Source organism: Haplochromis burtoni, unplaced genomic scaffold (genome assembly GCF_018398535.1).
Source record: "Haplochromis burtoni strain Fernald_Lab_line unplaced genomic scaffold, NCSU_Asbu1 Contig_420, whole genome shotgun sequence".
NCBI classification, from domain to species: domain Eukaryota; kingdom Metazoa; phylum Chordata; class Actinopteri; order Cichliformes; family Cichlidae; genus Haplochromis; species Haplochromis burtoni.
In genome coordinates, this window is record NW_024582781.1 from 301,975 (window position 1) to 329,005 (window position 27,031).

The 27,031-nt window shown below is 41.5% G+C and overlaps 1 protein-coding gene across 2 annotated transcripts in view; it reads right to left on the bottom strand.

Annotated features, from left to right (window-relative positions):
- xirp2a (xin actin binding repeat containing 2a) overlaps window positions 1-27,031 on the bottom strand; it is a 76,321-nt gene that overhangs the window by 20,803 nt on the left and 28,487 nt on the right. Inside the window, exons 2-3 of one of the 2 annotated variants that reach the window (XM_005944622.3) lie at window positions 26,791-26,899; window positions 924-1,069 (exon numbers count right to left, since the gene is read on the bottom strand). In XM_005944622.3, the coding sequence (XP_005944684.1) occupies window positions 924-1,069; window positions 26,791-26,899 (255 nt within the window). Of the gene's footprint in view, window positions 1-923; window positions 1,070-11,005; window positions 12,297-26,790; window positions 26,900-27,031 lie in introns of those variants that run through there. The other variant, XM_005944625.2, reaches the window with a different exon arrangement.

Sequence of the window (27,031 nt, forward strand, 5' to 3'; positions counted from 1 at the left end):
AGAAAGGTGCAGACATTCATGTACCGTGCAGACAGGCAGCACAAACAGTATGTTTGTGTGCTGTTGGGGTGCAGGGTGGGGGCATAAATTTACTGCTCTAGAGTCATAAATTCTTAGCCTTAGTTGGCTGTAAAACATGACCAATGTCAACATGTCTTTCAGGAAGGAGATGGCAGAGTCCACTCTGTGTAACAATTTCATCTGAAGTGCGCGCACAGTACTGGCCATCATTGTAAGAAAGAAAAACCTACTTTGCACCAGTCTCTGGATCATAGTAAAAGAACAGCATGGCCCATCAGTGCTTTAGTCTACAGCTTCGCTGAGCTGTTCTCCTGGTTAATATCAGGCTGATATTGTGTAATTTGAACCCTGCATTAGTGGTCACAAGCAAAAGGGGTTGAAAAACCTCGCTTAAAATATTTATAATATGTTATGTTTTATAAGCTCATCTAATTTTTTCTTTAAATATTTGCTTAATAATTTACATGCTCAATTTTCTGTGAATGTCACTTTTTCTTTCTTGAAATTTTTACAATAATAATAGACTGTTTTCCATTCATCTAATGCATGATTTGGATCTTTTTTTTCATAAAATACTCCATCAATTTTTATTTAATCATTACATAATTGTGTAGAATTTAGCTGACAGCCAAATGCCTGCTGATTTATTAGAAATATGTAACAAAATAAACTGGAATGAAAAAAACGATTCACTTCCAGATTGACCAGTTTTGTAAGAAAACACTACTAGATGATTCCTCTTGACTTCCATTCACTCTAGAGATTTGTTCTTCCCATCCTGTAATGGATTCAATACAAGCAGGATAGTAGATTTCCTGTGGGTGATTGTCTACTGTCTCTGTGGCTGCCTACACATCCCCACCTTCATCTTTCATTATGTGCATGTGCAAGTATAATCTTACCACTGCAGAGGAGGAGCTGCTGCTTTCTTTCTTGGACACGGCAGCCTGATACATTGCCAGCCGCTCTTTCACCGACACCGACTCAGCCTCCTGGTCCTCAGCGCTCAGGGCCCTCTCCTTGGGATGTCTACCTGCGCTGCCAGCAGCTACACACACAAAGAGATATTAACCATTAAGATGCTTATTTAAAATTTAAAAATTCCCAGCAAGCTAAACTGAACTTTATCCTATATTGCTGGATATGTCTTCTCAAGAAATCTGCAGAAAATTTACACCTACTCATTACTTTTCTGGCACATCAGTGACTGCTGCGACAGAGCGTGCCATTTAATTGGACATAAGGGACAGTTTTGTGCATGACGAGTCTGTTACAGTGGAAGAAGCTGAATGAGGGAATAGATTATTTTTATTCGGCAGTTTAGACAGAATAGCACCCATTAAAATATTACATAACACTATAATACATTAAAACATACATAGCATATGTAGGTGTTGGTTGGGTTTCAAGCTCTTCTTTTTGCTGTTTACTAGCAATTAAAAAAAATCAATCAAAGACTGAGTTTTGATTGAGTTTTATGAGTTTTATACAGACATCTGATTTAGTTCAACATGCCACAGATATTTTAACCAAGAAATTGTAAGAGTCAAATGATCCTGATCAAATACTGACACATAAAAGAAGCAGGATACTCATCAGCCTACATGTTGCACAGAACATCCCTGTGGATGGCCAATTAGAGAGGACCATTGATTTTAGATTTGACTTTTCTGTGCTACAAAGCATCATTAGGCAACAGAGAAGGCTCCAATAAGGCTCAAAATACGCCTACACCGGACCTTTTAGCTCTTGGCATGTTTTCAGCCAACAACACCGTGGGATGAAGCAGACCCTAAATATAAATTATTCTCCCTTATTATATGCTCATACTGTGACCTTTTGACATTTTGAAATGTTCCTCCTGGCTGTACTTTCACATTAGGTGCTTGTATTTTTTCTCGACATGTATGTTGGTATAACTTGGCAAAAAGTGGATGCCAGGAAGTTTGACTTCATAACAGAGGAAAAAAATATTTGAAAAATGTTGCTTCCTCAATGCATTTGGATGGATGGATGGATGGATGGATGGATTAAATAAATGTTCCCTTTGGTGATTCTGTAGTATACAGATAAGAGCCATGTAAAGTACACCCTGCTTTGTAGAGTATATAGTGTTTGTGCTTATCTATCCTAATGCCCATTTATTAAATGGCTGTGGCTTATCATATTCCACTCATCATTTCTATGTCTTCCAAACAAATTCATTTAAAGCCCGATCTCTATTATTGAACCACAGCAAAATATCAATGGAGTCTCAATGCTCCCCTCAGCATTACAAAAAAAGACTCATGACTTGGTCAGTGCCCCACTTTTTAATTTCAACTTTGGTTACATTTAACCTAACTGCTGCTTGGAACAACACGTCTATAAGAATATGCAGATATGAAAGAAACCTTCAGAATTTTAATTTCAGTAATTGTTTAGATAAACATAGTAAGCAGTGATAAGACCTAAGGTGTTTATGCAAAAAATAAATGGGAATTTGTTTATTGAACAAGGTCAACTCTTCTGCTTTCCTGAAGGCAACATTTTCCAGCATAATGTCAAAATGTTTTTTTTCCTCTTTCTTTTTTAACTTCTGTTATTTGAAGCTAAAAACAGAACAACAAATAAAAACCGTTCCATGATTGATGAAAAACGATTTACATTTTCTGTAAAAGAGATGCTCCTTTATTAGCTTGGAATTATGCTGTCACCAGTGCTTATAATGGAATAAATGGAGGTTTGAAAGTTAAATTGTGGCCGTAAATTGTGGTGAAACACAGCAGAATGGTGATCTATGTTTTTGTTGACCGATGCAGCCGTACCTATGACCTGAATGGAATGTGATCCTGACTGGATACTTTTGTTACATCAAACTGTTACGTGGTCACAGGCGGCAGGATAGTTAAAGCAAAGAAACCCTCCCTGCTTTTGTTTTAGGCAAATCAGCTTATGAAATGCGAGAGTGTGATCGTCACAGGGTTACATCATAACACACAGAAGAGGAAGTTGTGGCTGCTCGAGAGCGGTATCAACAGAGAACAAAGAGGCAGCAAGCTACAAATAAAACATTGTGCTATCAGAAAAGACATAAAACTACTTCACATCTGAATGACTTATTTTTAAGATTCACACTACAGTTTATTGCAACTACGTGTAACTTCTATATTATTACAGTGCAGTATTAAATGCCAGTAAAATCATATGTGTTATAAGCATGTATGTAGTGCTGTGAGATGTTACACTAAAAACTGAAATGCAAAATTGAAAAGAACAAAACTTTCAGTACAGTAAAGTGTCGTTGCTGGGTAACAGATGCAAAACTGTTTGCATGTATTGCAGATCGGGGGAGTGCCTGCCTGAGTACTGCGACACCTGAATGGGAACTTGAAGCCATTCATATTTCTGATGTTGTTTGACATGGGTGGCAACTACCCAGGATGCTTTGCGATTTCCAGTCTATTACTGTAGCTTTTCCACAATTTACTTTTCCACCATAAAACCACTACTATTATGGTTTCAGCATTCATGTGGACACCAGCAGAACACATCTGACAGATACCGAGGCACTTACAGTGAGATTACAGTGCACATTGAAAGACTAGGTAAAAATCTTAATCAGTGTAAAGACATTACAATTCAAATGGTTCAATAAGTATTGCTGTAACTATTTTTGAACTGAAGGCATTTTTATACGCAGTCCCTAATTTTCAAAGGCTAATAAATGATCGGACAAACTAGGATAATTCTAAATATAAGGATTGTTTTGAACACTAGGATGAAAATCATTTGTAGTCAATTACTGCCTGAGGTCCAGTTGCAGCTTGTTTTTGGGTCTGAGTATAGAGTTTTGTATTTAATACCTAAAATGCAAACTCTCTTAGACTGACACCAGGTGACTACTTGGCCATTAGAGAATATCCCAGTTGTTAAACTTGGGAAAGTCTCTGGGGTTTCCAGTATGCCTTTTGTCATAATTTGCAATTGGTTATGTTCGGTACTTGTCCAAAGGCTTAGAAACAGGATATCTAAGTAGACACTCACTTTAGATGCCATTACCTTGGACTCCAGTAACACTGGGGAATTGCGGAGTCATCTCTGAACAGAATATGTACTTCAATGTGTATATTATAAGCATATATAGGACTACTTTCTTGCATTGGCACAATATGTCAACTTAAAAATAAAAAATAGTACATGCATTTGTTACTTATGTCCTGGACAATTATAATTCATCATTATCAGGATGTACAAAAAGCTCCTTAAAAAGCCTTCAGTTGATTCAAAATGCAGCAAGCTTCACTTCATTGGCTCTCTGTTAAATTCAGAATTAAAACTAATTATATTCACAGTAGTACTCGCTCACTGTGTCTTTAGGGATTTGCTGACTTAGCTTAGCTCGTAGCCGACCCACTAGCAGCATGCCCTATTCACCTGTCCTTCCTGCACTTTCTTGCTCATTGTGTCAGATGTTTAGTTACTCCTCGGCTTCCTTTAGTACTAATGATACCAGTAATAAATGTAGCCTGTTTCTAGCTTTGAAGGTCAGGATCACTGAATTGAAGACCCCACTTCGCAACCTTGAAAAATCCTTACAGTAGCTTGCCAGGCCCTATAGTTAGTGTAGCCGAAGATAGTGTAGCCACCATTAGCTCTCGCCGGCAGATTGTCCCGAGGAGCAAGGAAAACAAGCTGGCATGGGTGATGGTAAGGACAAAGTGTAGTCCTAAATAGTATCCCCAGGTACACCACAAACCCATTCATGTGTTTAACTGTTTTGGCAGTTCTGCTTTCAGACATGTGAAGCTAGAGACACCAGCAACAATAGGTCAATTATCTTCCAGGGGCCAGAGCAAGTGACATTAAGGGAAATTTAAAACTGCTGTCTAAAGGTAAACAAGATTTCCATATAATTGACATCAGCAGTAATGACACCAGGTTACAACAGTTGGAAGTAACTGAAGTTCATATTCAATCAGTGTGTAACTTTGCCAAAACAACAACTCTGTAGTTTTCTCTTGTCCCCTTCCCAGTCGGACCAGGAGTGGCATGTTTAGCTGCATGTTCTCCTTAAATTGCAATATATAATATCCACAACTGCACCAAAGAGTAAAACACTATAATGTGGATTATTAAACATTAGGTCTCTCTCTTCTAAGTCTCTGTTAGTACATGAATTAATAATTAATCAACAAATTAATTTACTCTGCCTTACAGACCCTTGTTACAACATGATTATGTTTGTTTTAATTAATTAACACCCCTTAGCTGAAGCACAGGCAAACGGGGGTCACAGCAATCTCCCACTCCAGCTTGTTAATCAACCTAAGACCCAGACAGAGTTTTAATTCATTTGAATGACTCATTTGTCCAACTTAGTTGAAAAATTCAAAAACTAGTTTAACTTGCTATCATCTATTGTCTTTCTGGGCCTTACACAGAGTTTCTGTCTGATTTCTCAGACTTTTTATCTGATTTAGTGCTCAGCTCAGATAAAAGAATTATTGTGGGTGATTTTAACATCCATTTAGAAACTAAAAATGACAGCCTCAACACAGCACTTATTAGACTCAATTGTCTTCTCTCAAAATGTAAAAGAACCCACCCACCACTTTAATCACACTCCAGATCTTGTTTTAACATATGGGATAGAAACTGAACATTTTGCAGTGTTTCCTGAAAACCTTCTGATAATTTCCTAATAACATTTAAATTTACAATAATGGGTTACACAGCAGTAGGGAATAGATTTCATCACAATATATGTCTTTCTGAAAGTGCTGTAAAGATATAATTTAACTACTGTTATCTTCTTCAATGCCTTGTGCCAAAATAGTGCAGAGCAGCATCCCCTACAAAGTGTGGTTCTCCTGCTTGACCCTTGCTGAGTGCAGCGCTATAGGTATTACAGGTACTGTGCTCCAATGTTTTGTATCATATCTATCTAATAGACTCTAATTTGTTCATGTAAATGGAGAGTCCTCTTCACACACTGAGGTTAATTATGGAGTTCCACAGGGTTCAGTGCTGGGACCAATTCTGTTTACATTATACATGTTTCCCTTGAAGGCATCCCATGCTTTTTCTCTGCTATGCCCATGACACCCAATTTTATCTATCCATGGAGCCACACCAATTAGTTAAATGGCAGGAATGTCTTAAAAACATAAAGACCTGGATGACTGCAAATGTTCTGCTTCTTAATTCAGATAAAATTAAAGAAATTGTACTTGACCCTAAAAATCTTAGATATATAACCAGATGCTTACTCTATCTTGGACAGAGGTGGAGTCTTCAGCTTTCAGGACCCTTTTCTGTGGAACCAGCTTCCAATTTGGATTTGGGAGACAGACACTATCTCTACTTTTAAGAGTAGGCTTAAAGCTTTCCTTTTTGATAAAGCATATGGCCTGGCCTGCATTTGTATAGCGCTTTTCTAGTCCATAGGACCCCAAAGCGCTTTACACTACATTCAGTCATTCACCCATTCACACACACATTCACACACTGGCGATAGCAAGCTACATTGTAGCCACAGCTGCCCTGGGGCGCACTGACAGAGGCGAGGCTGCCGGACACTGGCGCCACCGGGCCCTCTGACCACCACCAGTAGGCAAACATGGGTTTAGTATCTTGCCCAAGGTCGAACCACCGACCTTCTGATTAGTGGCTGATCTGCTCTGCCACCTGAGCTACAGCCACCCCATATAGTAAGGGTTGGATCAGAGATCCTTACTACTACTAATTGTCGGGCTATAAGCCGCTACTTTTTGCTTTGAACCCTGCAGCTTTTAGTCAGGTGCGGCTTTTCTATGGATTGTCCATGATTTTTGTCATATCATAAGACGATTTGTTTTGTTTGTTCCGCTGTTGTACGGCACTACGTTGCCTGGCGGAAGGGCATGTGATCAGACACACAGTATCGGGGTTCAAGAGTGGCATGTTGGTCACATGTCCATCCGCTAGGCAACATAGTGCCGTATAAGTAGCACGAAAAACAAACTTCAAAGTAGCGCTATGCGTTCAGCGGGAGGCGTGGATGACGAGCGGCAATAAACTTGCGAAAAGCAAGTTATGCTCAACTCCACCGGTGGAATCTGACAGCATGGAAAAGTGTGAAAACATCCAGGATCACCAACGGATTTCGAAGGGCTGGACTACTGCATGATGGAGAGGAGGACACCGCCACGGCCCTTCTGAGGGTGTTCGACTCTGACACTGACAACGAGGATTTCTTTGGTTTTGAAAGTGACAACGAAGGAAAGAAGCTGAGAGTGGATGACGAAGCCACCCTGAGCCTGTTCGTTTCCGACACTGGAGAAGAGGACTTCTTTGGTTTTAGAGCGCAGGAAGAAGAGAAAGATGGTGGTGAATGACTGACTTTTCTTCTTGTTAAAGCCATGTCGCTGCACCTGAGCCCAAAAGGTAGGCCGAATCTATTTTTCTAGTGTGCTGTAGGTTATTGTTATGTACTACATTTGTTACTCATTTATGAAGCACAGTACGTTTCGTTAGCCCTGTGTGTTAGCCCTGCGACAGACTGGCGACCTGTCCAGGGTGTACCCCGCCTTTCGCCCTATGACAGCTGGGATAGGCTCCAGCGCCCCCCGCGACCCTGAAAAGGATAAGCGGAAGTGAATGGATGGATGGATGGAGTACGTTTCGTACTTGTAATTACCGGTACTTGTACATATACCTAAAAAGTTATGCAAATATGTACCCATAACTTGTTTTTCAAAATATTAATAAAAGTGATGTGTCTCCAAACAGCCATCTCTTTCCTGACAATTCCTTTTGTGCATATTCTCTTACATATGATAAGTCAACATTGAAACACCTGCGGCTTTTAGTCAGGTGCAGCTAATGTATGTACAAAACAGGATTTTCCCCTGATTTTAGCTTGTGCGGCTAATATTCAGGTGCGCTTTGTAGTCCGGGAAATACGGTACATGCTTTATGAAAAAGGAAAGTCCTCCCTTATATATGCTGCAATAGGTCTAGGCTGTTAGGGGGTTCCCATGATGCATTGAGTGTTTCTTCTTCAGTCAAATTTTTCACTCACTATGTGTTTATACACTTGTCTGCATTCAATTATTAGTTATTATCTCTGGCTCTCTTCCACAGTATGTCTTTGTCCCGTTTTCCTCCCCTCAGAGGGCCACCCCTCCCTAAGCCTGGTTCTCCCAGAGGTTTCTTCCTTCCAACTGTCGCCAAAGCTTTTGCTCATAAGGGGTCATGTGATTTTTTGTTTTTTCTCTGTTTTCTTTGTACTATTTTGTATTATTGTAGGCAACTGTAGTTATGATTTGGCACTATATAAACAAAATTTTATTAAATTGATGTAACTTGAATATCTTTATAGACTACTTTGCATTTAATGTTTTATTCATCTCATTCTACAGTGTGTCTTTTATCATGTTTTCCTCCTCTTACCCCCAACCGGTCAGAGCAGACAGCTGCCCCTGAGCCGGTTTCTGCCGGAGGTTTCTCTCTTTTAAAGGGGAATTTCCCCTTTCCTATTCTTGCCTGCTTGTCTCTCTATTATTGTAGGGTCTTTATCTTAGAATATGAAGCGCCTTGAGCCAACTGCTGTTGTGATTTGGCACTACATAAAAAAACAAATTAATCTGAATTGAATTGAATTGAATTGAATTGAATCTCTCATTGATGTCTATGGTGTTTTTTAGTTTTTCAGCCTAGCAATGACCTACTTCACATGCTCTTTGGACCTCATATTGTCTGCTATAACTCAAAAAGCTAACAAATGTAAGTTCAGTGTTGAAATCAGCTCCAGACCTTTTAGCTGCCTATTTTTATCAGTCTCTGGAAGTGGCAGACTATGTCTAGAAATGGCTACAATTCTTAAACAATTAATGCAATATTTTTGTTAAATAACTTGCATCAAAACAGAAACACCACAATGATTAATAAAAACCACTGTGGTGGTGTTCAGAAACAAAATTCTAAAACCTGCACCTAACTGTTTGTGACAAGTTCAAAATGAGAACGGGTTGCAAACACATATGAATTTTGCTGTGCCACATACCGGCATGACCAAGCTTTCATTCAGATGACATGTGACAAAAACATGCTCTCCTCATCCCACCAATTTTAGCTTTCTGCTATGTGTGGCATGGTAGTGCAGCCAGTAACACATCACTGGGGGAAATAAGCTGCCCAAACAGCAGCATCTGAAAATAAACCTGCTACCTCCCATAAATATGGGTTGGAAATCCTACACCTCAGGCTGCAATGTTACTGGGTGCCAGCCTGATGACAGAAACCCAAGGATAATGCCCGCATTTATCACCAGAGACAAATGTTCACGTCATGGTCTGGAGTTGTCAGAGAGGCAGAGACATGACGGTTCTGACGACTGAGAGCAGTGACAACAGTGCTTTAGGTATCTCTGGCTTTTGAGAAGGGTATGCTCTATGTAAAGCTATGGCAGCATGGAGGTGAGGTCAGCAGACTCCAAAGAAAAAATATCCCCAGTCCTTTTATAATCCAGATTTGTCTGCAGTGTTGTGTTTCCCTGTAACATGAGATTTAAAGGGCAGGAGTGAGTGCCAGGGAGCACATGTGCATCTAAGAAAAATTCAAGAAGATTCTAGAAATTAAAGAAACTTCCTAAAAGATGTTTTCAAACATCTAAAGTCATTTAACTCTCTCCTCATGCTGCCACTAATTGACAGTGACACCAGTAGATGTTTAATTAGCATTAATATCAGCTTACGAACACAGACTCATTGTTTAAGATGCCCCAGCATAATGAGGGCCAAATATCTGTTTACAGTGTGGTATTCATATCAGAACAAGCGTCTTTTAAAGGCTTAATCTTGTAACCTGTGTGATTTGTTTTTTGATGGATGCTTCCAGGCATATTTATCCATTACACTGTTTTCTTCCTTTTAGATTATTAGCGTCTTATCTTCTCAATGCCACAGCGGCAGTACAAGTGATGGAACCAGCTCGGAGGTACTAGAAGGGGAAGAAAGTAAAGTCAATAGAAGAGGCCAAGCTACTGGCAGTATTCATGGCCCAGTGACAATACTGAGCTGAGCTGAGGGTCGGTGACCTTCTGTCACTGCCTCTTCTAAAGCAACCATTGGCTGGTTAGAAGTGAAAAGGTGAAGGGAGAGCGGGTGTTAGTGAGGGAAGCGTCAGAGGAGAAATAAAAGGAACAAGAGAGTGAATTTGGTGGTTAAGGGTGTGAGAGAATATGGCATGGCTTCATAGCTCAAAGTGAAATCAGGGACCATAGATGTGTGGCAGGCCAAAGCCGTCCCCTAATCACGACGGTGTCACCTCCTTCTCTTCCCTCTCCTCACAACAGAAGCTTTAAGCCACACAGTTTCTGTTCTGTGCTTACTGACCAGAGCACTTATCTGGTAAGGCTAGACAGGAGAGCCAAAACTAGCTTCACTAATTGAAATGTCAGCCATGGAGGGTGATTTCTTCCTCACCGACAAAAGCAAAACAGGCAGAATAATTAAGCTGTCAAATCTATCAAAATAACTTCTTTACAAGGAGACTGGATTACCCTCAAGTGTTTCCTTATGCCATGCTAAGCACTTTGTCTCCAATTTGTTATGCTTTTAGAATAGCTTAGATGAGACTGCTGCCGGTTATGACTGGTGGAAACAGGAAGGGCCCATGCATGTTTTATGGCAAAGCACAAATCCTAGTGGAATTATAGAAACATACTACAATATCTCATCTCATTCTTTGTGAAGCTCCCGTCACCTGAACACAAAAGAGCCCCTCCACTTCATCTTATTCTTGATTTCACACCAAAGATGTCTCATGTCTGTGCAGCCCAGCTATATCAAACTGTTTCATTATCAGCTAAAATGCCATCTCCCATTTCCAATCTGTCTCCTTCCACTCACGCTCCGGTGGAAAATCACTTACAAAGAGCTATGCTGCTGTGCTGACAGTGGTTTTTTTGTTGGTACAAGAGCCAGCTTTGATATGCTGATAGTCTTCATATATCACTTACCTTCTGTATGTTGCGTTTAAGTGAAACAACAATAGAATCCAATGGAAGTGAAAAAGACGTTGGGACTTCCAGAAAGTTAAACAATTTTTGTTACCCAGTCTTAACCCAGCACAGAAAGTCAATCCTGGTTAGAGACAGACAGTGAGGCTTGGAGACCAGCTCCAGCAGTGTGTTCCCCAGCTCAATGAGGCCCAGGCATCCAGTGACAGCTGATTTTATTTTAGCAGTTCCCCTTCGTAAAAAATAGGATGGACTTCGGAAAGGGGGTAAGTGGATGTGGCTTTTTTTAGAGTCAAGTATCAAGGTACTCAACATGCTCTCGGCCTTATGTCACAGCAGACTTATGGAGACAGTTGTCCCCACCACATGAGCTGAAAAACTCACTCTTGGTACGTCCTAGATTTACGCACCAGAGAGCAGGGAGACACTTGGCATTTTGAATCACTGCTTGTTAGCAGGCTAAATATCATGGCATTTTAGGATTTGACACAAACAGGAAAGATATATTTTATACATACTGCCTAATAAACACAATTCATGAAACTAAGGACAAGAGATGTGGTTTAACCAATTCAAATGAGCACCTTCTGCTTGCAATCCTGAGAATAGATTAGTCTAGTGTAGTTAAAAGGCTGAAAGCAAAGTCTGGCTTTTTCTAAAGTTCAAAAACTCAATACACACAATAGCACTTAAACCTGCAAAAATTGGTATTGCAGTACCAGCATTTATGTCCTGGGCTGTGTTCTGTCATTGTAAAACCAGAGTTTTAAATTAGGTAGTGTGTCTACACGTCAGGTCAGGATTCAGACTTCTCTAAATGCTTGGTTTCCGACAGCATTTCTTCATTTGGCACGAGATATCACAACTGACTCTAATGTGGTCAGCCGTGGGCACCGATGCCCCACCCACCTGTCATTAACACCTTTTGTAAGTAAGGAGACGCCAATCACATGAAAACTGCCTTAAAGTGAGGCTTAAAAGAAGAGAGAGGAATAAAAACTGTCTGGTTTTCAGACAGGATCAAGTGCATCAGTTTGAAACTGATAATTTGTTATATTACTCATTAGTCTGACCTGATGCTGTTGCATGGAAGTTTGTGTCCCACACTGTCCTTAATACTTTGCGTATGACATCATTAGCATTAGCAATTTATAGCCAACAGCCTTTGTTATTTATGACAGCGGTCCCCCACCTCCGGGTCCCGTGAGTCGTTTGTCACCGGGCCGCGAGAGTTGAGGTTCGGGTGTGAAATTTATGGTTTTCAGGGTTTTTACAGTTTTTATTGTTAACTCGGTTTCCCTGGGTCTTTTCCCGTGTGTTATGAATAAATCTTCTTTTTCTTGGTACCGGTACTTGTTTTATTTTGTTGTATTTATCTGCGAAACCTTAAAGGCCAGTCCATGAAAATATTGTCGGACATAAACCAGTCCATGGCGCAAAAAAGGTTGGGGACCGCTGGTTTATGATACTGAATAACATTTTCATGGAAATACATCACATTCCTTTTCTTTCTTTCTTTTTAACATTTAGTCCTACACTCAGTTCACTGTGTTTAGAAGCCTGCTGTCACACAGGTCTTAGATATAATGGTGATCTTTAGTTAAATGTTGCTTGCAAATGCTGCCAAATCTTGAATGTTTTCAATGCGCTGAATGGAATAAAACTCTGTACAGAGTTGAATTGTGAGAGCATTTCTAGGTGAAACCTTTGTCCCCTTTAAAAACACATCTTGTACACTCTGCCTACCATCAAGGCTTTGAACCTTTTTTTAAAGAAGGCACCTTAAATGGACAGAAAGGCACTACGGCTAATGCAGTGTAAGGGTGTTCAGTGCAGTGCCTGCTGAGCAGAAGCCCAAAGGACTGAACAAGAAATCCGTAACCATCGAGGCACTTTTTTCTGTCCTTTCTTTCCTTATCCCTTTCCCTTCTTTCTTGGACATATGTTGCCCTAAAGGTTTGGCACAGCTCCTCTCTTAAACAAGTGACCTCCTGTTTGGGTCTGATCAGCCTGAGGCCATCAATTCAATCTTTTTAAACCTACATCCATCACAATACTTTAGTAAATACTATGCTGCACTACACAATTCCATGCCTTTTCTGTCTGTACTGTTGCCTGTGATCATGACCTCGTGTTTCCTAACATTATATATGAAACATAAGGTGTTCTATAGGGGCCCACCCCAAGAGGTGTTGTTTAGCAACATACTGACAAGAGAAAAGTGTGTCGTTATTAGGCTTTGGGAGAAAGCTGCACTCTGCTGATAATCCCACTGCAACCGCACATGGATTTCCTGTTCCTAAAGTGGAAAATAAACATACTCGAGTAGAATACAAAATGAAATGGCCTGAAAACATCCCCAAAATGAAATCCAGAGTGTGTCCACACCCAAAAGAGCTTTAAATGAAAGAAAGAGAAATATGTTTTTAATTCATGTATTTGCCAATAAAGAACTTTACTGATGAAGCCAGTGAAGTATATATACTGTATCTGGGTTTATATGGGCTGTCTTCATCAACTAAGACTCAAGAGGTACACAATGTCAGGATGTTCTAAATTCCTAATAATTCTATTTACAGATCATCAGAGTTCATTACCTAGCCAACTGATCCTGTTTCCTTATTGAACTGTTTTTAAACCATCTTTTTCTTTTTCCACAAAAAGCTGCTACACTCGATGTAACCTAACATTGACCATGAACACCACAGTCACTCAGAACCATTCCAACATAGTGCTCTGCTTGTCCCAAACACCTATGGTCCATACCCCATAAGCTAATCGGTACTATATCCCAGGAAACTTGAAGAACCTCATTCTCAACTATTACAGTAGCTTCTCTGCTGGGACAACAACCTCAGCATGGCAAAAGCTTGAGTAGTGGATGGCCACGGGGTGTATCCTCTCTGTAATCCTTTTCTCTCTCACCATGAACATGCTGGTAAAGGCTGTCGAGGTTGAGTGTAGAGGACCTCTTACCAGGTCGGATGTCAGACTGGCACCCACCCTAACGATGACAATCTGTCCAAGGATGTAAGTGGAGTCTGAAGGGCCATGAGAAGCTAATGACCTGGGCCTGCGTGAGATTCAAACCATCACACTACAGACTTCTGGTGCAGAAGAAAGGCAAAATCTCCCACAAGTTCTGCTTTGCACTGGGTAGCATACAGATACTTGGAAAAAAAAAACATGAAAAATTAACTTGAGAGTATTTTGTACTTAACTGTTTATCAAATTTAATTACTTGTTAATATAAGCTGCCATAATGTTAATCTGGATCATTGCAGGCCATGCTTGTAGGGACTTTCCCTGTCCCCTCCCCCATCCTGACTCACCAGTCACTGGTCTCAAGATAGGATCAGTTCAGATTACGGATCAGGAAATTTTGCGTGTAAGGTAAGAGGCATCGAAATTAAGTTATACTTTGAGAAGCATAAATCAACCATGGAGACACCTTCTGGAGGAAGGCACTGGTGTTTCCATCAGTGATATCTATGAACATCATTCTTTTGGTATGATGAAATTGTTGCTGGGTTTCAGTAAACCTCTGAAACTCGAAGGATAATTTAAAAAGGTTGTGGTTCTAATGCAGTACTGATCATTTTTGACATCTCAGGAAAAAATTAACATTGCAGGTCACTAAACTTCCTGTCATGGTCCGGAGTCTGCGACTCCGTGTTTATGTTTAGTTTATTAGTATTCTGTGGTTTTGGTTGCCTTGGGTGTTTGTACTCTTCTGTTTCATGGTTCATGTTCCTATGTTCTGTGTCCCCCAGTCTGTGTTAAGTTGGTGTGTTATGTCATTGCGTGTATGTGTTTCCTGTTTTATTGTGAAGGTCTGCGTCTTATGTGAGTGTTTTCAGTTTGCTCCCTGATCGCTATGTACCACAGGCCTTCAAGCTAGCTGTAGTTAAACCTTTACTCAAAAAGCATCTCTAGACCCAGCAGTCTTAGCTAATTATAGGCCAATCTCCAACCTTCCTTTCATATCAAAAATCCTTGAAAGAGTAGTTGTCAAACAGCTAACAGATCATCTGCAGAGGAATGGTTTATTTGAAGAGTTTCAGTCAGGTTTCAGAGCTCAGCACAGCACAGAAACAGCTTTAGTGAAGGTTACAAATGATCTTCTTATGGCCTCTGACAGTGGACTCATCTCTGTGCTTGTCCTGCTAGACCTTAGTGCAGCATTCGATACTGTCGACCATAATATCCTATTAGAGCGATTAGAACATGCAGTAGGTATTACATGTGTAACAGCAGTCTGGCGAGGAAGGAGCGGCTAGCCGGTCCAGCGGGCATGTGGTGTGGAGGTTAGCCGGATAACACGGAGCCAGTCAGTTAAATTAAACAACAGACCTTTATTCCTTGTCAGCAACATAAGACCATACAAGCCAGGTCTCCACGGCTCTACACTGTCCGTACATACATGTGCGGGGATCGGTAGTCGCCGGTGCCAGGCCGTTACAATGGTGAGGTCTATCCTGAGAACAGAACACGAGCAGCATGTAATGGCTGCCACGCTATACTCACACACCCCCTAGGAGACTCCCCCCCTAGTGGTGCTATAACCCAAAAGGTTTGTTACATCACCCCCCCGGCAATTCGCAGGCTGTCCTCAGCCGGACCCAGGTGACCCTCCTCCCGCTACCCTTCTTCACTATACATAGTTACATTAGGTACTAAGCAGGTTGTGGAGGAATTGTTAGACACCCTTACCTTAAACATTGGTACAGTCAATAAACAAAATTAGCGCTTGAAGCAAACAATACAGAACATGCAGTATTACTGCCAATCCATCTTCCAGAGATGGTCATAGACAAGGGAAACAGTCAGACATACAACACAACCGGTCACACAAATCAGTACAACAGAAAACCAAACAAAGGCTCTCACGGGCCACGATGACGAGGGCTCAGTGGAACAGAACAAGTAATCACCCCTTATGAACAGAACAATTACAGCATGTACATGTATGAAACCAACCCTCAGTCAATATTGAGTCTGTCCGTATGATGATGGTTAGTCCACCTGGTAGCAGTCCAACCCTCAGTGATTCTGGGGCACCGGCGGGGTCTCAAATGATAGTGTTCCCCCTCGGCCGGTGGCGACTCAGAGGCGCCCTCGGCGGGGTGCCCGCCTGCTTCGATATCCCCTGAACTCGGGAATGAGGGCTATTCCCCCGTTTCAGTCTCATCCAGGCTCTCCTGGGCCGAAGTCCGGTGCCCTGAAGGAGATGTGGAGTCCCAGGAGTAAAATGGCTGAATGTTCACGACGTGGAAGACTCCTGCGTCTTCACCAGTGTCAATCTTGGCTAATCTGTAGTTGACCTCCCCAAGCTTCTGAGTAACCTGGAGGGGCCCTGTAAACAAGGGTGCCAGCTTGGCCGTGAAGCAAGATTGAGCGTCCGATCGATGATGAGCTTTGACTTTCACCAAGTCTCCGACTGCGTAGGTCATCGGCCGGCGTCTCAGGTCGTAGTAGCGTTTCTGCTTAGCATGGCTGCGAGCCAGTGTCTCCCTGGCCCGATCGTGGGCCTCCTGAAGCGACGCTTTAAGGGTCTCCGGATAGGGCATGGATGACTCCTCGCTCTCCCCGGACGGCTTAGTAAGCAAGTCAAGGGGTGTCTCCAGCTCCCTACCATACAACATCATAGCAGGGCTGAGTCCTGTACTCTCATGGGGGAGCCGAGCGCAGCGCGAAACAGATTTGGGACATGAACTTATCCCACGACGCATGCTTATCGCCCACGTATGCATGGATGGCCGTTTTGAGAGTTCTGTTCACTCTTTCAGTCGCATTAGTTTGCGGATGATACGCCGTCGTGAGGCGGTGGGTGGACCCAAGAGTGGAGAGAACAGAATCAAACAGCTCACTGACAAAAGGTGAGCCCCTGTCCGAAATAAGGTACCTAGGGGCCCCATGCCTAGCAAATACCTCGTTAATGAACTTACTGGCTGCTACTCGAGCCGTTGCATCCCGAACCGCACACACTTCGATCCACTTGGAGAAATAGTCTACGAAGACCAGTATGTACGAGTTCCCCGAAGCGGTGCGAGGTAGTGGTCCGACAAAATCGACCCCTGCGTATTCCCAGGGTCGCTGGGGCGAAATGGGGACCATGAAGCCCGCTGGCTTTCTTTGACTGGGTTTTGTGAGTTGACATACTGGGCACGACAAGACGTAGCGTTTAACTTCTGATGCCATCTTGGGCCAGTAAAACCTAGACTGCATTCTTGCTAGTGTCTTAGCAATCCCCAGGTGACCTGCTGTAGGGTGGTCATGATAATAACAGCACAGGGTACCCCGGAGAGCCGTAGGAGCATACAGCTTCAGCTCCTCCTGGGGGCGAAGATTGCGCTTATGTTTCGGGCCTCGGTAATAGAGTAGGCCGTCATTGACCACCAAGGACGGTGAAGGACTGCCGTCCGAACCCAGATTGGGGGAACACTCCAGGTCTCGGAGCTTTGGACCTGCACCTGGGTCATCTAACTGCAGCTGCCTTAGTTGTGTTCGGTCCTCTAACAAAAGGGGAGGCTGGGCACGAAGATCCATGCCCCACATGACAGCAAGATTTCAATAGGAGGACCCTCTGGTGCAGGTAGTGGGTTGCGAGACAGAGCGTCTGGCACCCTGTTGTGCACCCCCGCCTTATGTACGATGGTAAAGTCAAAGTCCTGCAAGCGCAGGGACCACCGCGCCAACCGGCCAGTAGGGTTTGGGCGTGACATCAGCCACTTAAGGCTGTTGTGGTCAGTCAAGACCGTCACATGAAGCCCTTCCACATAGGGACGAAAGTGTTCTAAAGCCCAAATCACGGCCAGACACTCCATTTCTGGCGTAGAGTATGGTTTCTCTGCCTTGTGAAGAGCTCGACTCGCGTAAGCGACCGCTACTTCCCTACCCTCTGCATCCTTCTGTATTAAGACCGCCCCCAAGCCAAGGTCACATGCATCCGTATGGATGAAGAAAGGCCGGGAAAAGTCAGGGAGTGACAGGACAGGCGCTGTCGCAATGCTCTGTTTCAGGAAGTCCATGGACTCCTGACACCTGTCATCCCACTGAAAGGTAACATCCTTCCTTGTCAGGGCGTGCAGAGGTTCTGCATGGCGAGCATATTCCTTTACGAATCTGCGGTAGTATCCCATCAGACCGAGAAACTGCCGCACCTGTTTCATTGAGGACGGAGTTCTGAACTGCATCACAGCCTTGATTTTGTCATCGTCCGGTTTAATGCCATCCGGGGTAACCCGGTAGCCCAGGAAGGTGAGCTCCTTCAGGCAGAACTGGCATTTCTTAAGCTTCAACGAGAGACCCGCAGACCTAAGTCTCTCAAGGACCTCCCGCAGGTCCAACAAATGCTGTTCAAAGGTAGGGGACACAACCACGATGTTGTCCAGATATACAGCACATGTCTTGTAAACAAGGACGTTGTGCATCAGCCTCTGAAAGGTGGCTGGTGCGTTGCAGAGGCCGAAAGGGAGAACGCGAAACTGAAACAGCCCACAATGGGAAACAAAGGCTGTTTTAGGACGTGAGTCCCCTGAAACCGGCACCTGCCAGTAACCCCTCGCCAGGTCCAATGTTGAAATGAATCGACCTCTCGCTAGGAAGTCGAGAGACTCATCGACCCGCGGTAAGGGGTATGAGTCCTTCCGAGTCACCTGGTTCAGCCCCCTAAAGTCCACACAGAACCGTGGGTCAGCGCCCAACCTGTTAACAATCACGACAGGTGCGGCCCAGGAGCTCATGGACGGTTCAATTATGCCATCCTCCAGCATTTTCTGGACCTGCTCTTCAATGAGTTGTTTCTTTGCAGGGGAGGTGCGGTATGGGGGGAGGTTAATAGGCCTCGCATCTCCCGTGTCGATCACATGTTCATAAGCTCTCCAGCGAGTAGTGCGGTGCTCTGAACGGATAATTGGAGGTGAGCTTCCCTCCCTCCAAGACATCTACAGGAAGCGGTGCCTGAGGAAAGCGGGGAGGATCATCAAGGACTCCAGTCACCCCAGCCATAAACTGTTCAGACTACTTCCATCAGGAAGGAGGTTCTGCAGCATCCGGTCCCGTACCAGCAGACTGAGAGACAGCTTCTTCCACCAGGCCATCAGACTGCTGAACACGTCATAGACACCTCAGCTTCACTACTGGAACTTCAACATTATGCACTCCACACTGTATATAAATGCCACTTGTTTTGCACATATTCAACTCTGTATATTTTATATATTTTATTATTATTATTATTATTATTATTTTTTTTTTTTTTACTATTTAATTTGTAAAAATGTGTATACACACACACACACACACACACACACACACACACACACACACACACACACACGTAGGAAAATATTTAGTATACACATCCAGAAATGCATACACTATTATATATTGTACATATATTTATTAGTTTCAGGTTGGCCATTCTTGTATTTTGCTCGTTTGTGTTGTTGTGTTTGCACATCTCTGTTGCTTGTGGGGCTCGCACACAAGAATTTCACTCGCATGTGCTGTGCCAGTGTGCCTGCACATGTGATGTGACAATAAAAGTGATTTGATTTGATTTGATTTGATTTGATTTGCCGGGGGATTCCCATGATGCATTGAGTTTTTCCTTTCCAGTCACCTTTCTCACTCACTATGTATTAATAGACCTCTCTGCATTGAATCATATCTGTTATTAACCTCTGTCTCTCTTCCACAGCATGTCTTTATCCTGTCTTCCTTCTCTCACCCCAACCGGTCGCAGCAGATGGCCCGCCCCTCCCTGAGCCTGGTTCTGCCGGAGGTTTCTTCCTGTTAAAAGGGAGTTTTTCCTTCCCACTGTTGCCAAAGTGCTTGCTCATAGGGGGTCATATGATTGTTGGGTTTTTCTCTGTATCTATGAAGCGCCTTGAGGCGACTTATGTTGTGATTTGGCGCTATATAAATAAAATTGAATTGAATTGTCTCGTCACGTTAATCACTCCCAGCTGTGTTCCCCACCTGTGTGTAATGTCCCTGTGTTCTCTGAGTGTATTTAAGTTGTGTCTTCTGTCATGGTAGTTGCTGGTTCGTCTGTGTTGTTTCCCCTCAGTCTCCCTGGATCTCTCCATGTGTATTTCCCCGGACCTCCCTGCATCTTCGTTTCTGGTCTGTTTTGTTAGTTTTTCCCAGTTTAGGCTTCAGTTTCATGTTCCCAGTGCCTTTGTTGTTTGTATTTCTTTAGTTAAGAAATACTCACCTGCACCAGAGCTGCCGCGTCCTGGTTCTACATAATTCCACGGCTTGCCCCGGCAAACCGTGACACTTCCAGGACTGAACTATGAGGTAAATCGTCCACCACTTCTTTAATAAGATGTTTACTTCATTTCCTGTTGTTTTTTATTGATACTTTCAGAGATTTTACTATCTGTTTACCTTAGTATAAAAACTATGTTAATTATAATGTCATATAATTGAATATGCTAGATTGCGTGGTCAATATGCAGTTTGGTGCCAAGCACTGTCTTTAAATCATTGAGCTATTTCACATATGATTACTTTTAACTTTTTTGTGTTTGTGAAACATAACTGCCTGATTTCACCTTATAGTTTCATCTATATTGTTTGACTTTACATGTAGAGTTGTGATTCTTGCTTTTCTTTCACTTGATATCATAGGCACCAAAATTACACAATTTAAAAACGAAATAAAATAAAAACAGACCTTATTATAATGTTAATTGTGTTCAAAAGCATCATTTAAAGCATAGGTGTCAAACTCTGGCCCAATTACATTTGGCCCGCGAAGCCATACCAAATTACTATTACAGCTGGCCTACTGGTATTATACAGCTAATATATATATTGTTTAGTATTAAGCTTTGCTTGTTCCATATTCAGTTTTCCAGCAAAACTTATTTGAGTCCATAAGAAAAGATTCATTCTTATATCTGGAGGAAGATTTTTTTTTTCAATAAATATTAATGTTAGCCCGCGACTTTGTTCCAGTTTTGAATTTTGGCCCACTGCGTATTTGAGTTTGACACCCCTGATTTAAAGTGTTTACAACAGCGTAATGAGGCATTTAAAAATGAGAGATTCCGTAAATTTAATATTTAAGAAAGCAGAAGCTCTATACTTGTCAAAATAATACAAGTAGACAAAAACTTAAAGTAAGTGTTAATATATACATACATACATACATACATATATATGCATCAACACTTACTTTGATCTTGTAATAAATAAATAAATAAATAAAGCAACAGCAAGTGAAAGCATACCTTGACAATGACCAGAGAAAATAATCAAACTTCAGTGTCCTGGTCAAAAGTATGTCAGATAAGCAACATATTCACCAAGAGTGAAGAGAGGAGCCATGTTTTTATTAGTGTAATCCTTGTTAAACATCTGTGGATCATAACCATTTACAACTATAAGACAGCTAAAAATGGTTTCATTTAAATGCCAATGAAAAAGAAAAATTACATACGTTTCTCTGTATACCAAACCTACAACTGTACTGATAAACATGAAACAATCTCACACACATACACGATATAGTTAAACCTCAAAATTCAATTGCCAAACGTCATTTGATTTTAATCTGCAACACATAATTGCCACTAAGGGGATCAAATCTGAAACTGGCAGGAAGAAAATCTTCAGGATGATAATATAAAGACATCATCATTTGCCAGGCAAATCTGAGAGATTAATTAAAACAAAAACAGTCTTCTGGCAAATCTACCTCCAATTGGCAGCATTTTGAGATGTTTCTCTTGGGCACATGTCTGACAAGTTTAACCAGCCAAAGATTATATGTGTGTGTGTGTGTGTGTGTGTATTATATATATACATACATACAAGCACGCATACAAAACTGTGAAATAATAGAATAAGTAGCAGAATTTAACAATAAAAAAATAAAATCCTATTTATTTTGCACTACTCTGTATGCCACAAAGACAGCAACACTGTCATAGTCGTGCAATATGAGAGGCAACATGTAAACAAGCATGCTTGTTTAGAACCAGTGTGGGGACTTAGAGGTGAGCTTTGCATCTGTTTAAAGCACACTTACGCTGTTGCTGTGCTTTATTTAAACTTTGGGGCTTTGCAGGGTACAGCTTCAGTACCAATACCCTTCACTGCTACTGTCAGTCATTTGATCTGTCACTGTTTTCACCGTCAACTTGTCAGCCAAGACTAAAGCTGTCGATCAGTCAGGACAACGTTGGGGATCGGCAACAAGTTCCAATTTTAGATGTGGTGCCGAGATTTAGAGACGTGCAGGGCGACACAAAAGCCTCATTGATCTAAGGTGGAGATGGAGAGGCTCTCAGCCTCCCGACTTGAATATGCTGAGTGTCAGCATGCAAGACTGAGTTCAGAAGTATGAGTTTGCATACACCTTGATACCACTGAGGCGCATCTACCCATCTGTAGATTTGTATCCTCTACATGATTCTGGACACAATTTTTCAGTGTCAGTGACACACTAAAGCACTAAAAATACGACCCCCCCCCCAACAATAGTAGCTTTTATACAGATCAATAATATAGTTACATAAGAAAATAATAAGTTAGGTTACACTCTTTGCATTCATACCAACTGTGGATTACATTTAGAACGTGAATGGCCAAGTAACTGAATCATAAACTCTGTACTTCTGCAAAGTGTTTTGCAAAATGTCTTGTCTTTCTTGCTCCTCACTCACCACTGCTATATGTGGAAGAAGCAGGCAGATGTTTATAAAGCTATACCAGATATTTGTCGTGGGAGTTGGCAGTGACTAAAACCAGCACTGAAAATGATACATTTTTGTCCAGTCATATGGACAGAAGCACAATTCCAAATTAAGTTTAATATTACTCTTGAACTAATCCGTGTATAAACAAGCCACTGTTCTCCAATACACCAGCTTAAACATATTTGATTAACTACTGGTTAGTGGCACAAATACCCATGGACCCCAAAAGACCAAACTGAATAAATTGGATGATTTCCCAGCATCATAAATTATTTGCACATTTGAAAATTTGACAAAAATGTCTAAAAATACTACAGGCTGTACTGTCAGTAGGTTTGGTTCAGGCACTTAAGTTTAAGTTTCCTTTATGAGATGCACAAAAAACACTCTTCCTCTAATCAGCCTCATCTTTGTAAACCCTGCAATATACTGTATTATTTAAATAGTTTGTCACTGTAGTCTGGTACTGTTAAAAACCTGTAACCCACATAATTTCCTTAGGGATTATTAAAGTGTTCTGATTCTGATTCTTTTAAAATTAATTTCAGTACAATCTCATTTATAGTGTCAGTTTGCACTAGCTGTCATTACAAGATAGAAAAGTAAAAAGACAAGAAACTTCCAAAATCGAACATTAAAACACCGAACAGAGAGACAAAAATGTAACAACAACGCAGGGCAGCAGGATAACCTGAAACAAGAAATATAACCATAAACAGAACCCACAGCTGAACTAAAACTAAGACGAATATACACTTAACCCTTTAAGACCTACCATAGAACCAAGGCCGCCAGAGCTTACTTTATATTTTTACATGTTGTAGTGCCATTTTTGTGAGCATTTCAAGTTGCTATATATCAACACAACTGTTATAGCCCATATGTTAATAATATGTATGCATTAAGTCCATAGTAACTACATAAAAATATTGAAAATCATTTTTGTTTGTATTTTTACATATATTTCTACTTGGAGAAATTCAAGAGGTTTACCCCTCGAAACTTTAAATACAAAAAAGTTGCAAAAAATAGTTTACAATAACAGGAAATTTATTTTGAGTGTCTTCATAGTTTTATTTTTGAGATACACCAATTTTTATATACTGCAGGAAAAACAAAAAACAATCCTATGATGCAAATTTGCAAAGAAAACAGCATGTGCATCAAAATAAACTATTTTAAGCAGTGCAATTTGAGTTCTAAGCATCCCAGAAACTATTCAGAAACACAACACACTAACGACACAAGACAACACATGAACTACACACTCCAAACACGCTAAACGTCACAAATCTCTCACATCTTAAAACTTGCTCTCTCTCTCTCTCGCTCTCTTTCGCCGTCACTCCTAAAACTTCCCCGTCTTCCTAAACAACCAAATGTCATGTTGTCATATCTTTTTTTTTTTTTTTGATTGGTCGACATGGTGCATTTTTCCACCAACACCAACGGGCTGTTTTTGTTTTGTTTTTTTATTTTCATAAGCAGAGAGTGCTTGCTAGCGCTGTCCTTAGACAGTAAACGTGAAGAAACTATTGAGGAAAAAACACTTGGATATATTGTTTATCATGACTCTGGTTTTACGTGGCCCATCAACACAATTTAAAAACTGGTATATATCACCTTGTTGCTTTGTCATCTTGAAGTGGTCATGTGATTGGCTTACCAGGACTACTTTATTGTTCCTCAGTCAAACAGCAGCACTCATGCGATTGTTTTGCCCCCTAGCTCCAGGTGTTGTTCCAAAAAGTGATAGTCCGCCAGAAAGTGATTGCCTCCTTGGGAGCGCGTGCAGCTGCTTAATACGGAGCCCCTCTGATGACATCGTCCAAAAAATAAATATATTGTGGCCACAAAATACTACTTCGTCAGCACGAAATGGGTATAACATGCCCACGAAATACTTATTTGTGCCCACGAAATACTATTTTGAGGGCACAAAATAGGTATAACGTGCGCACGAAATGCTAATTTGTGCCCACAAAACACTTGACCAATAACCGTGATCCTTCTCAGGCCCTTGCAGTTGGTTAACAATAAAATCTATCCCAGCGTCCAGGTCCTACTTACGTCTGTAAAGCAACTGGGCTCTCAATGTCCTGATTAAATGTCTCTCTGTAATAATGGTTCCTTGCATTGCAGGCTTTTCAAAATGCATTTGTAGCTCATCCCCAGCCTAAAATAAAACTCAATCATACTGTCTTTGTCCATGGTGTATAGGTTTAGCCTACTCTTATGCTTATATTTCTACGCAGCTGTCCAGGAATTGTATCAATATGATGTACGCACGTTATCTATTTTGTTGCCACACATACGTAATTCCTTGCCACGTTATACCCAATTTGTGCGCACGTTATACCTATTTCGTGCCCTCGAAATAGTATTTCCATCCATCCATCCATTCGCTTCCGCTTATCCTTTTCAGGGAGGCACTGGAGCCTATCCCAGCTGTCATAGGGCGAGAGGCGGGGTACACCCTGGACAGGTCGCAAGTCTGTCGCAGGGCCAACACACAGGGACAGACAACCATTCACACTCACATTCACTCGCACATTCACACCTAGTGACAATTTGGATTATCCAATTAAACTATCCCCACAAGTTGCATGTCTTTGGACAGTGGGAGGAAGCTGGAGTACCCGAACCATGTCATCAGAGGGGCTCTGTAGCTTAAAGCTGTAGCGCCCAGATTACTTACGTAGACAGCTACTTCCGTGCAACTGGTATAAAATGCGGTAAGCTGAAGACAGCTGACGACAGCTCGTTAGTAACGGTAAAGGCGTTGTAATGATAGAAACAGTAATTAGTTAGATTACTTGTTACTGAAAAAAGTAACGCCGTTACTTGTAACGCCGTTATTCCCATCACTGATTAGCAGTAAAATCAAAGCACTGCTCCACCTAAATTCAATTTGACAGAGCAGCTAGCATGGATGAAAAATCTTTTGCTGAGAGAGCTGGGAGCCTTTCAATATTAACTGCACTGGTCAGTAATTTTTATTTAGTATGGAGCACTTGTAAGAGCACTATTTTACAGCTAGAACAGTAGCGTCTGCTGCAGGGATGTACTGCTCTTGATTTTCTGGCTCATTTTGAACATATAATTCTTTACATTGCCTTGAAATCTTTAGTTACTGTAGCCATTAGCAAGTCCTGTCTGTAATGTAGCCTCAGACATCTTACTGGATTACTTTACTTTATAGGCTTATCTTTATATGTCACTTTGCATACACAGCTTCTGCTTTCTGCTATGGGTTACTATATGGGTTATGGGTAACACATAATAATCAGCAGAATTACTTTGGAGTATTGGAGTTTATAGCATCTCAAGTTGTATAAGACTTTTTTGTGTATGAAAGAAAGGTGATTTTTTTCAGGTTTTTTTGCTGTCCTGCTATATATTGCCCATGATTAAATTCTGTAATTTGATAAAGTTTACATTTCCAACAGGAACACTTAGTAAAATAACCAACCACTCCCACTGATTTTAATCTCATCTGAATACAGCTTGCTTCTTGTGTGCAGAGCATTTCACCTTTGTGAAATAAAAGTGTCACAGATTCCACGCTCTACTGTAATCCAGTGTTTGAATTTTTAAATTGCTCAGTTTCATTTTAATACTTTAATACTTCAGCAACACTTAAATCTTATTGCAAGCAACTGTAAATCTTACTGCAAGCTCCACGTGTGTGTTCACTGCTATCAGTGGAAGGCAAAGTGCAAGTACCTGCCATACTACTGCTATCACAAAAAAGAACGCACCACATCTAGCGAGCCCCAAGCTCCCCATTAAAAAAGCTGCCAAGGAGGCAGCCTTATCTGGAAATGAGCAATCTAGTTTTCAAAAGCTGCTTTCTGCCAAATGTTTATCTAATAGAACAAATAGGACAAAACATTGCATTAACCATCCTGCAGACTCGGTTCTTTGGATGACAGAGTAGTGTAAGCATGATGCAATTCCAGAGCTATCATGAGTTATAACAAATCTCATACTGCATCAAAGCTTTATGAAAAAACAAACAAACAGCAACTTTAAAGCTTTGCAAATGAAAAACAAGAAAATACTCACTAATACTAGCATCCTGGGGTGAGTCCATGGCATGATCTGTTGACAGGTCAGTTTGAGCGAGGCTGCTACTCACTCTTTTGGCTGGGTAGGTGTGGATGGCTGGGACTTCCTGGTCAGAGTGACAGAGAGAGACAGAGGACTATCAGAGGAAACACCTTGCTTTTTCAACAGCAAGATGGAGAAGTGACTCTACAGGTCATCAAAACCAGCTGGCATGGCAATGTCATTACACCCTATCACA